We start from the raw sequence: 13,058 nt of genomic DNA, 5'->3' as shown, positions 1-13,058 counted from the left end.
AGCCAGAACCTGTCCCAGCAAAAGCAGGTCTAAATAAGGAAATAGTTTCACCTGGACACTAGTCATAGTTCTCTGTATAAACTGTATAATTTAGTTCAGGATCATGGTGGGCTGAGTCTATCTTAGCAGCATAAAGTAAAAGGCACAAGACAAGCCTGTGCAGTGTCAATAGCATTAATTATTTCAGAATATAAGACTCACAGACCGATTTTATTTCATTTAGAACTGAAGTATATCTCAGCTGCATTAAGTGCAAAGCAGGAAACAACCTTGGACACAGTGCCAGTCCATTACAAGGGCCACCAACTCACAGACCCATACTTTCTCTTGCACAGAGTCATATTAGAAGTAGAAATTCACCTAACACTCGTGCCTTTGTGGATGTGGGAGAAAAACCTCACAGACATGGGGAGAACATGCAAGCATCATATGAACAACTAACAGGTGCGGAATTCCACCATTGTGCCACCATGCTGCTCAGCCATATGTATGTCCATTTCATTCTGCTTGCATTAGTCACTAGTGCCTAAATCTTGAGTTTTAAAATAATAATTGCAGGACAAATGAGAAACAAGAAAGTATAAAGATTATATAAGAACAATTATTTAGGTCAGAAATAATCAGCCACATAAATTTGATAAAATCCCCAAATTAGGCTTGAATATTGAAGATGAAGCTTGGACCTTACATTCAAATATATGTAACACATGGTGATAATAAGAAGATGTAAACATTGGACAGTCAAAAAAGAACTTCTGCATTAACTAAAAGTGTACTTACAGAAGTAATGTACAATAGTTGAAGTGTAGTGAATCAAAATACAGTAGGTTAATGGGCTGACAGATGACATGTCACAGTGGTCGTGTAAAACTGTGAGATAAAACTAGAATTTACCTTGGCATGAAAAACATAAGTTTAGCGGAAAGATACTTGTAACCACTAATACATATAATGGTAGAGGAGAGACATGTGACATGTTGAATGTATCTTTCTTATGTAAGTGTGCATTACTTTTTATCTTTAGTGGTCTATTTAATCATTATTATCTTTATCTAAATTTAATTTGTTTTTCTTTCTAATGTAACTATTTCTTTGACATTTTGTAAAGCACTTTGAGCTATATCCATCCATCCATCCATCCATTTTCCAACCCGCTGAATCCAAACACAGGGTCACGGGGGTCTGCTGGAGCCAATCCCAGCCAACACAGGGTGCAAGGCAGGAACCAATCCCAGGCAGGGCGCCAACCCACCACAGTGAGCTATATCCTTTGTATGAAAATGTGTTATAGAAATAAAATGTTATTGATTAGCACATGCAAGTAAGAATTTAATTGTATTCTGTACATATGACAATCATGATCTTATTCACCTATAAACAAATAAATACTACATAAGCACAACCATCCATTTCCAAATCTGCTTACTACAATTCAGGGGTGCAAAGAGTTAGAACTTATGTGGGTAGGATCCAGCTCAAGGAAGAAACCAACCCAGACATTGTACTTTGCACCACATGAGTTTTTAAATATACTGTATGTGGACATATTAAGATTTGATCTTCCTTTAAAGGTGATTTAATTGGAAAATAAACAATGACAATTTGCATATGCAATAATTTATTCAATGAAAATAAATAGATATGTCATTTATGTCCATGGAAAAAGTAAGTACATCCTTCAATCTAAGAGTTGGTATTGCCCCCTTTAGCAGAAACATCCTCAAATAGACATTTCCTATAACTGTCTATCAGTTTCTGACATTGACTGAGAGAACGTTTTTCCAACTCCTTCATGCAGAATTCTTTTACCTGTGTGATATTTTAGGGGTATCTTGCATTTACAGCCTATTTCAATTTCCCCAACAGCAATTCAGTAGGATCACAGAACCTTCTATTTCTTTCTTTTCAGGCATTCCTTGGTGGATATACTGGCTTGTTTAGGATTGTTATGGTACTAGGTCCATTTTAAGTTGAACTTTAATGTTCTGGTAGATGGTTTTACATTATTATCAAGCAATCTCTAGTGCAATGAAGAATTCATGGTGGACTCTATGATGGTAAGATGCCTATGCTTTGATGTAGCAAAACAGCTTCACCACCATGTTTTACAGTTGCCATTAGGTTTTTCTGGTCAAATGCTGTCTTTGGTTTTCACCAAACACATCTTCTGGAACAGTGGCCAAATAACTCAGTCAGGCCCGGTCTTAGGTATTATGGGGCCCTAGGCGAAAGGGGGGTCCAGGGGCCCCCTGGAAGCTCTGTGAAATGCGTGAAAATTAGACCAAGGAGTCGATCTGGGGCCCCCCGGACGCCGGGGCCCTAGGCGGTCGCCTACTTCGCCTATTCCTAAGGCCGGGCCTGATTGGGACAAATAATGCTGTAGTATATTTAAGTATATATGACAATTGCTCACTCGGACAATTTGTTTTGGGGGCCCCCAAGAAGGCGGGGGCCCTAAGCTATAGCTTGTGTAGCTTATACGTAAATCCTGCACTGAACTCAGTCTTTGACTTGTCTGCACAGAACATATTGTTCTAGAAGTCCTGGTCTTTGCCTATGTGTTCATGGGCAAACTTTAGCCTTGCCCTGATATTTTTGCTGGACAGCAAACATTTCCTCTTGGCACTCCTTTCGTGTAGATCTAATTTGCATAGCCCCTTACTAATTGTGGAGTCATGCATTTTGACATCAACAGAGGCCAGGGTTACCTGTAGGTCCTGTGAATAAATTCTGGTGTTCTTAGAGGCTTCTTTCAGTATCTTGCATTCTGCCCTTGGGCTGAACTTACTAGGACAGTCTGGCCTGGACAAGTTGGCAATTGATTGAAATCTTATCCCCTTGTAGATGATCTTCTGGACACATTCCATGTCAAATCAATCAATGGCCCATGCAATTCAGCCTCAAAAAAATGGAAAATTCAGGTTTAAAGGCAGTTAACCCACCATAAACGTTTTAAAGAAATGACAAATAGGCGTCTCAATGAAACCACAAATTGGCAGAAGTCAGTTTGTCAAATAAAATAAAAAAATTACAAGGGGTCATTCCATATCAAACGAACCAATGGCCCATAAATTGCGGACTCGAAAAATTCTGGAAAAATTACCAGATGTACCCATGTTAGTAAGAAGATACCCTGTAATTTTTTTTTTGATGCAAGATACAGCCAGTTTAATAAGGGGAGGTGGGTGTCGATTTTATCCTGCCTCATTTTTTCATCAAATTTTACAAGTCCATAGCTCAAGAACTAAACAACTGAGCAGGCTAATTTGCATGCTGGTACATTAATTGGTATAGTATGTGATGAAATTATAATATTTGGTCCAGATGACCCTGCATGGTCAGAGCAGCCCCTTGAAACTGAACAAAATTTAATTTGAGTTTTTGGCTACCTTATGGCATGTGGGAAAGTACAGAGAATTTTAAAAATATTTTTCATTTTTTCCACATCGTCCCTTCTTTCTCTAAACACAAACCTTACTTTTTTATGCAAATCGCTCATGTTTATTTTCCATCCTAAGCTAAGGCTAAATGTGCCATGTGTCATTAATGGTAATCACTGAGTTTTCAATCAGTAAGTTATCAAAAATGTCAAACTTTTTTCACATCAAATGATAATATCCTATCTCTTGTTGCTGAACAGAGAATGCAATTCTCCATGGCCAAAATAGTATGTGGTACTCGAGAATACCCCTGTTACATCCCTACAGAAGACAGCAAATTCAATGTCAGCCGGGTGTCTGGTGAAAACTGTCAATCGACTGTCCAAATATTATTCACCGAAGCAACAATTGAGATCCTGTCCTCTCACAATCACACTCTTGATGGATGGGATGCGTCTCTCACATTAGACCAGTGTCCTGCTAAAGGATATGTTGGGTGTATGTATGATGGAAAATGTTTGATTGGTGTAATTTGTGACAAGAGTGAAGTGGAATCAGACATTCTGATATGTTTCTTGAATCCAAGCTATCCTACACAGTCTTTCCATTGGCCACTTAGAAACGATATTTGTTGGGTGCCATTATAGCGTGTCATTGCATTGCTTAGTGCACCTACAATGGTCAGTGGGAGGCAGTACCATCTTCATCTCAAAGACCAAGATGCCCTACACTCTGCACTTCAATTGAAACAGAAATGAAATAGGTCACATTCTTGCTGCTGCAATACCAACATGTTTTAACATTTCATTGTAACTAGTGTTGTATTTAGTGATAAATCAAGCAGCTGTCGTTCATGTGTTGTGCTTAATGTGCCTTTGGCAATTTATTTTTTTCCATTAATACTATACCCAAGTTAGTGATGACGAACTTGATGATTATGATTACTGACAAATGGTGACTTTATCCCATGTTTAGAATGGAAAATAAAAATGAAAGATTCACATTAGAAAAGTAAGAATTGTTTTTTGAGAAAGAAGGGGTGGTGTGGGATACAGGAAAAATAATTTAAAAAATATCTGTACTTCCCACAAGGCATTAAGCTGGTCTGATATTTTTTTTTAATTTGAGAGGTCTCCTGGTCATACCCTGATGCAGTTTCTTGTTTGTTTATAACATTTTGAAAAGCCCTGTGTGGGTATCTAAACATGGAAAAAATCTGAGCAGGCTGGATCAATTAGAAGTATGCTTTCTGAAAGCCCAGACATGGAAAAGCCAAAGACAAAAATTATTTTTCCAGTTTTGAAGGTCTGCTGTTATCAAGTGCTGTCATCTGGACCAAACATTTCAATTGTGTTACATACTATACCTACAAAGGTACCAGAATGCAAAATTCTAGCCTGGTAGGTGCTTTAGTTTTTGAGATTTGTCCTTGTAAAATTGATGAAAACATAAAGTTGTGTCCAATCTTGGAAAGTATTGATCTTACATCAAAATAATTTTACAGGGTGTCTCCTGGATAACATGGGCACCCCTGCTATTTTTTTCAGAATTTTTTGAGGCCAATGTGCATGGGATTTCTGGAAAATCAGTTGATTTGACATGGAATGACCCCTAATAATGTCCTGGTCATTTGCACCTAATTCAGAGCATCTGCTTCTAATTTTAAGAATTTAAGATACTGATGATTGTAGGGGTGTACTTACTTTTTCCAGATGCACAAATGTGCATTTATGTTTAGTTATATTACAATGAACTACAAAATGTGAATGAGGTGTAATGTTTGTTTTATCACTTTTATCTATAGATACATTTTAAATGAAGATCAAATCTTGATATGTCTACATATGTTAAAAATTTAAACACAAATAAATATAGTGAACTTGGGATATTTCACATAGACATTAACTTGGCTGGTATTTGAAATTGTTCTTGTGAATGTGTTATCATTGTTATTATTTTGATATAGGATATCAATAATAATGTACAAACAAAAATGTGCAGTATGTGTTAAAACTAAAAAAGTGCCATCATCATGGATCAAATCTGACATTTAGGCAGGGGAATGATAAACCAGAGATAAACCATAAAAAATAATTGCATTTTTTAAAGTCACAACAGTGCTGCTATACATGTACAGTATACATCACACCCCATGACAAATATCATAAATTTAGGGCCATGTTACCAGCATCATAGGACCGTGGGCAAAGTAGTGCACTGGGGCCCCTGTTTTGATAGCAAAACAAAAACATACAAAGGCATCAAAACATTGTGGGCCCTTATGCTCTTGGGGTCCCAGGCCAGTGCCCATATGTTAAGGTGGCTCTGCAAAATAGTTTCCAATATAAAGTTACAATATGAAGTCTCATTTACATTAACACATTTAAGACTTCAAAATTACAAAACGTACACAAATACTGTTGGCGACATTTAAATGACATTTGTTTGACACCTTACTGTTATTGTGGCAAAATACTTTTTTTTTTTTGCAAGTTAGAAAATGTAGTCATAGAGTAACATTCAGGTGCACCATGGTATATGAACGTTGGAGCTTTTTCTGTTGTTTATTTGCTTCATTAAGGAGACAGATATCATATTTTTGTTTTTTGAATATTTTATCACGGGGTGAGAGTGACGTATGGTAGAAATTCTCTGTTTGCGTAGTAGGCACATGCAGGTTGAAACTCTGATGCTGGTTGCTGATGATCTGTTTTGCCAACAGGGACTGCTAACAAACAAGCAAGCAAATGAGAAAAATACTGTATTCTAAATCTACAAGTTTAAGTGACCTCTCTAAAGCTAAATCTGAAACAGTAAACTAATCTGTGATTGAAACTGAACGGAATGTTTGCTGCTGTTTTAAGGATATGCAACGTGAAAGAAAAGGGACTACTTAGGGCATAAGAAATTATAGTAGTTGTTGATCCATCCATTTATTTTTTTAAACTCTGGAGGCAGGTGGAACCTATCCCTGGCAAGGAACGGGTGCAGTAAGCCTGACCATCACAGGATGAATACACAGCCCAGTTTGGAATCGCCAATTCACCTAACCAGCATGTGTTTAGACTACAGATGAAAACCAGAGCAAACTCAGTCTGGTTTGGTTTACAACTCTTTACCCTATGGGTGCAATTTCCTGCATAAAATATGGTTATAAAATGTCCTAAAATATGGGGGGTGATTTGGGTGTAGAGGACTAACAATAAAAGTGAACCCTAAAAAGCTCGACTTTCTATATAACTAGACATCAAGACAAGTCGAATGATAAAAGACGTGTTTTTTTTCTAGTACCGGTGAGTCCGGGGTATCGAAAAAACAAACAATCAAAAGTAGCTAAATAAGTGGATAAATAAATAAAATAAGTGATTTCAAATTGTTTCATAAGCAATTCTTATGAACACATCGGTTTCTACGACATAGCCTTCATCAGGTGCCCCTTAGTAAATAATTCCTAAACTACTGTCCTCCCGTTTGCCATTTGTGTATGTTTGCACAGCCCAGTACAGGGACAGGGACAGGGACAGGGCGAACAGGAGTCGGTACCAGAAGAGTTGTGCACAAGGCAGAAACCAAATCCGGCGGGCCACCACGGTAGGCTACTACCGGACAATTTTTAAGACATACCTCAGTAAATGTTATTTTAAAGACGGAAAGAAATTCGTAACCTAAATATATAAGTACTTGATTAGAAAGAAAAAATACGTAAACGAAAGGGATAGAAAAGGGGTTTATGAGATAGATAAATAAAACAGCGATGTCCTCAAAGGTTAGCAGAGAGACTTCGTGCTTATTTTGCTGGTGGTGCTGTGCGATTGATTGATCCATCTTCGTGAATGATAGGTTCTCTCTCGAGGAGTCCCAGCGAAGTAGCAGACGCGTTGTTGTTTTGGTTGGATCGGTTTCTACCCACAATGCAATGCAGTGCTCATGCTCCGCGAAGTGGCTCCAAAGGAAGGGAAAAGCAAAACAAAACAAAAAGACAACAGCGCCGTGGCCTTTGAGGAAGACAAGAAAAGAAAAAAAACTTTACTAACCGAACAACTTTTTGAGGTGCTATAACGTGTTTTTTTTAACATTTTTGAAACAAAGAAAAAAAGCAATGCACATCCGATATTTTTTTGCTCTCTAGCAACCGGTGCCTTTAAACATTTGAAATACCTTCTTACTGTTTGACTTCTCTCTATGTTTGAGACTCTTCCGGCGGTAGAGGTGGTGGTGGCGGCGGCGGCGGCGGCAGCAGCAGCGGCGAAGGCAGTGGTGCCATGAATAGCGGACACCCAGCCTCAGCAGTGCAGCTGTCGGGAGTCGGGATTCCCGGTGTCAAGGTGAAGTATTGCCGATACTACGCCAAGGATAAGACTTGCTTCTATGGAGACGAGTGCCAGTTCTTGCACGAGGACCCGTCCATGGCAGGCCTGGTTCTCCACAGCGGCGGCAGTCCCGTACCTCTCTCACTGTCCACGGGTGCTCCTGTTTCAGGATACACCCTTGGTGGAGCGGGGCCAAGCCCCGGAGCAGCAGGGGCTGGAGGAGGAGGAGGAGGCGGTAGTAGCGGAGGACTCGGTGCAGGTGGAAGTGTCGGTGCAGGAAGCAGTATTGGTGTCGTGGGGCCGAAAAAGAACGAAAACATGGGGTCGGCTGGACCAGGGTTGGAGGCGTCGCTACTCACTAGTAAGTTTTTTTTTTTTGTTTCTATTACAGTAATAGTTATTTGATTTTATAACCAGAGGTTATTATATCATGTTGGATCATGTTTGGCTGAAAATGTTATCGGGCCTTTAGGCGAGTTTGGGGTAGAAAATCAAGATCGAGGCTTTAGTTCGGGCCTACTTAAAAATCTTTCAGTTGTTAGTCAACAAACACGTACAAACTTGGAGAATGCATTTTTTTTATCCGTGGTAAATATTATTTCGGAACAAGTTGTTCTCACTATTAACGTCTGCTTTTGATTACAAGATTTTTTTTTTCAGTGACATCGTTAATGTATCACTGTCTCTCTCTCTCTCTCTCTCTCTCTCTCTCTCTCTCTCTCTCTCTCTCTCATCATTTAGTCACTCACTACACCTATAATGTGTTATATATAAAATAACACTTTTGTGGCCATGCTCTTTCGTTTGTCTGGAAACTGAAACATGTAAAGAGCATCGTTCGAGCATTGATGTTACTTTGAGAGGCAGTATCAGTAGTGGCCAGTTGTTTTTACGATTTTGTCAGTGCGTTTTTTTTTTACTTTGCATTTAATTTCATCGTGAGTTGATTGTGTGATCCACCTTGGTTCTTTATTACTTTTTATTGAAATTGTCACTTTCTGAAATTAGCGCTATTACGGAAGTACTGTGATTGGCTGAACTGACAGGAAGAGTGTGACTAAAATTCTTCCTATCTGGCTTGCCTTTTGCGTTTGAAGTTATCCTGCCCTTCCAATTTTAAGCATGCAACTCAGTTTAATTAATTGATGCCTTTCATTCATGAACGGAAAGTGTAACAAACATACATTCAAATAAAGCTGCATTTTGGTAACATATTTCCAAGTCCATGGCTGTGCATGTAGAAAGGTTTACGTTTAAAAATTTGATTTAACCAGACAGTACCACTGAGTTTTGCATTTCTGATTTTCCTTGGGATAACATCTGTACAATACACTAAAAGTAAATGTAAGAATTGAAAATAAAGCACTATAAGTATAATATATGCTGCCTCTTTAGTCAGACACATTTTGCCGGATACTTTGTCATTTCATTGTGATTTTCTCTCAGTTGAACACTTAAAAGTCTTCAGCTTGCACTGTTTTCTGTTTAATTGTGGCATATACCATACAAGACTGAAACATTTCTTTCAAAATCTGGGACATCATCACTGGCTGATTTTAATATAATTTTTAATTTATCCATCACATTGGAATTTAAATAACTTATTTTTATAAGACGTCCATATTTTTAGGAGGTGTAACTCCGTGGGCTTTTTCATAGAGTAAGTTCATTTTTACTTTACATGGATGACACATCGACTATATTGGCCCTTTTATTATATAAATTAAAGCGCACTTGGAATGCTTTTTTTACTTAATATAAACCATCCTAAATAATTTTAGATCTGTCTATCAATTTTGTTTTACGTGCTTATTGCACACAAGTTGCCTAAGTTCAATGTAGTTTCTCTTTATAAATCCCAATTAACATCAATTAATTGCATATGCATGAGCCTACAGCCCCACCCCAACTCCTCCCAAAATTTCACCTGTTTGAATATGCAAATCAATATAAATAGCCCCTTTCATTCAGTGTTTTTTTTAAAAGACAATGGCAAAAGCACATGTAAAAAAAGAAGAATTTTAGTGAATGCAAAAGATAGGTCCTGAAAGTGAAGGCAAAGAAAATATACTATTTGATGGCTTAAGCAGTGGTATAAGCAACAAAAAGAAATTGACGGAATGGCACAGAATGGCGGAGGCACTCAAAAGTTCAAGCAGAAATTTGTACAGTGCCCAAAATAACAAAGAAGTGGTCAGATATCAAAGTCGATGTGAAATGGAGGTAGTGAAATTCTGGGGCTCACACCGTTTGAGCAGTGAGCTGCTGCTATTATTGGCGAGACACTTGTATAGCTCGTCATGACATTAATGAGATGCATTTTCACATCACAGTTAATTTCCACTTTAATAGAGTTTAAATGCTTTCTATTTACATAGCAGATTTATTCTCTGAAGGTGCCTTTATGGCAATGTGCTTGCAGTCGATCGTTCTGATTGTTTGGAAAGCGGGACATTGCTGCGAATTGCCATTTGATGTTTGCTTGTTCAACCACAGTGTAAGGAAATCTTATATATCTGGATGACAAGCGGATAGTAGTACCCTACACAACTGGTATAGCATGACTCAGGGATGACACATAAATTTCGGATCCATCAGCCAGTTCATTTTGAAAAGCTCCTGTGGCTAAAAACCCATGGGTCGACAGAACTTGCAAAAGTGCAGGTAGAGCAAAATGTGCGTGGCATTACATCAAGTTTAGTTTTTATACATCTTGATGCGAGTATGGGAAACGGGGAGAAACAACATTTTTTTACATATGCAGTGTTTATACATGAGGCCATAGGTTTTTTGTGATCCAGAGGCTTTCCTGGCATAGTCAGCTCAATGGCAGATTCAAAACCATACCAAATACCAGTCTATGCAATTTAATTCTGTTTCTCACACTATTTAATTCTGCACAAACTCAATACTTTATATGTCCCATCCATCCATACATTTTCCAAGCTGCTGAATCCGAACACAGGGCCACGGGGGTCCGCTGGAGCCAACCCCTGCCAACACAGGGCACAAGGCAGGAACCAATCCCGGGCAGGGCGCCCACCCACCGCAGGACACACACACACTAGGGCCAATTTGGAATCGCCAATCCACCGAACGTGCATGTCTTTGGACTGTGGGAGGAAACCGGAGCACCCGGAGGAAACCCACGCAGACACAGGGAGAACATGCAAACTGCACGCAGGGAGGACCTGGGAAGCGAACCCGGGTCTCCTTACTGCGAGGCAGCAGCTCTACCACTGCAGCACCGTGCCGCCCTAGTTTATATGTCGTGTATTTAATACAATTAAAAAATACAATACCAATAAATCAGTAGAATTAAATAAATAAATGAAAATGTACACGAGTATATACAATATGTCAGACGTCTGTCATTTTCTAACCTGCCTAGTCCTGAACAGGGTTGTGGGGGGTGCTGGAGCCTGTTCCAATCAGCACAAAGCGCAAGGCAGGAATAAACCCTGGGCAAGGGCGTCTTTTACACATACAGGCAGTCCCCGTATTACGTACGAGATAGGGACTGTAGGTTTGTTCTTAAGTTGAATTTGTATGTGTCGGAACCGGTGCATTATTTTAATAAATGCTGTTGTTGACCGACTGTAACCAAGTGCTTTGCCAATGAATGATGGAGTTTCATCTCTCTCTGAACTTTTTATTATTTCTATGTTATTTTCCATGGTTTTTCTCTTCTTTACTGTATCACCAGCACTTGCATCAGATTTGTGTTTCAGAGACATTGTTGAAGGTTGAAGACAAACGGTTAAGATGAGCTCTTCTGCACAGCACTGTACACGCTATCACAGCAGGAAGGCACCCCTCGTCAGCACGTCTGGCGTACTGAACGAGAGACAACTTCCTGCTATGTACGTAACAGTACAAGCAGGCTTGCTATTGAGAATGAGTGGGGGTGGCGAGGGGCGATTCACCATTCGCCACCACACAGTCACCTCCACTTGCATACAGTATGCTGCCTACAGCGTCTGCCCACCGAGAACGAACAGGGTACGGCCAAAGGCGGGTAGTGAATCGCCCACCACCGCCCCCATTCAACAGGTAGCCACCCGAGGCACACTATACAATGCTGCCGGCCGCCGCCCCATTCACCCTCAGTGGCCTCTGTTCAGCATCACCAGCCGCCCACTGAGAACGAACGGGGCAGTAGCTATGGTGGCGTGGTGGGCGGGCAGTGAACCGCCCCATCAAGCCTCTGTCCTGCACATGAGCGGTAGCTGTGGCCCCGGCGACTATGATCCCTGGGTCACCGCTTACTGCGCACTCAGCCGCCCAATGAGAATGAATGGGGTGTGGCTCCCACCGCCCCATTCATCAGCTGGAGCTGCTCGAGGGACACTACACTGCATAAGTAGAGAAATCACCCCCACCAGCCACTGCTTGCATTGTCCCCAGGCCGAAGATGACGGAGCGGCAGTTACTGAGGAGCCTGTGTTGCGTCCCCCAGACAGATGAAGGAGCAGCCACGGCCCTGTTCATAAGTCGTATGTCGGATGTCCATAACTTCTGGACTACCTGTAATTAGAACCTATTTTCCCAAATATGCACTCAATCGTTCCAACTAAATGGTGGCACATGTTGCGGTTTAGCAGTTAAGAACAAATAAATTAATACTGTTCTCTGGGGAAAAACGTTTTTCAGAGTTCTTTCAAGAATATTGCCATGAAAAACTTAACTGAAATTAAGAAATGTACACTTTTAACAGTTGTTGTTGGAGCTCAGTTAGATTAAGGAGTCAGAAAGGTTTTGCAGTCCCAGTATATTAGAAGTAAGTTCATGTCGTTGATAAATACATTCATGATGCCTACTTTAAAATCTATTCTGTTAATTTGATTTTAAATTTCCCATTGCAATGACTAAGTCATACATTAGCCAGATATACAGTACTACGTTAAATTGAAGTAAGGCTATATATCATCTTCCTTACCCATCTGTTTTGAAAAAAAAATAATCTGGTGCACACAATGTTTTTTGTACATTTGCGCTACTTGGTTCTGGCAGGTTTCTGTCTTTGAAAAGTGTAGGATTTGAGCTTATTGCTTACCACAAATCTTACAAGACAAATTGACATTTTTATTGTTTATACCTATAGTGTCAACAAACTGTTAAATTTATGCATTATTCTGAATCAGTGACCATTTTTTCCAACTTTTGTGTAGTGGTGTAAATTAACAGCCGAGTAAGCCTAAAACAATGATTAGGTTGCATTAGATAAGACTTTTTAAAATTTAATATTCATGTTTTTGCAGTTAGTACTTTTTAACATCTTAATTTAATGTTGACGGTCAATTTACCAGCATACATCTGAACAATACAAGGACATATGAACTATATAAAAGTTAAACTTGAAAGATTC

General features: G+C 39.5%; 1 protein-coding gene across 2 annotated transcripts in view; it reads left to right on the top strand.

Moving 5' to 3' along the window:
- The first annotated feature begins 7,276 nt into the window (after positions 1-7,276).
- pan3 (poly(A) specific ribonuclease subunit PAN3) overlaps positions 7,277-13,058 on the top strand; it is a 206,829-nt gene continuing 201,047 nt past the window's right edge. For both annotated transcript variants that reach the window (XM_028799486.2, XM_028799485.2), the window contains exon 1: positions 7,277-8,051. In XM_028799486.2, the coding sequence (XP_028655319.2) occupies positions 7,643-8,051 (409 nt within the window). In that variant the 5' untranslated portion in view covers positions 7,277-7,642. The remainder of the gene's footprint in view (positions 8,052-13,058) is intronic.

The sequence above is a fragment of the Erpetoichthys calabaricus genome, chromosome 4 (genome assembly GCF_900747795.2).
Source record: "Erpetoichthys calabaricus chromosome 4, fErpCal1.3, whole genome shotgun sequence".
Classification (NCBI taxonomy): domain Eukaryota; kingdom Metazoa; phylum Chordata; class Cladistia; order Polypteriformes; family Polypteridae; genus Erpetoichthys; species Erpetoichthys calabaricus.
The sequence above is the reverse complement of the archived record's forward strand: the minus strand, read 5'-3'. Positions and strand labels throughout refer to the sequence as shown.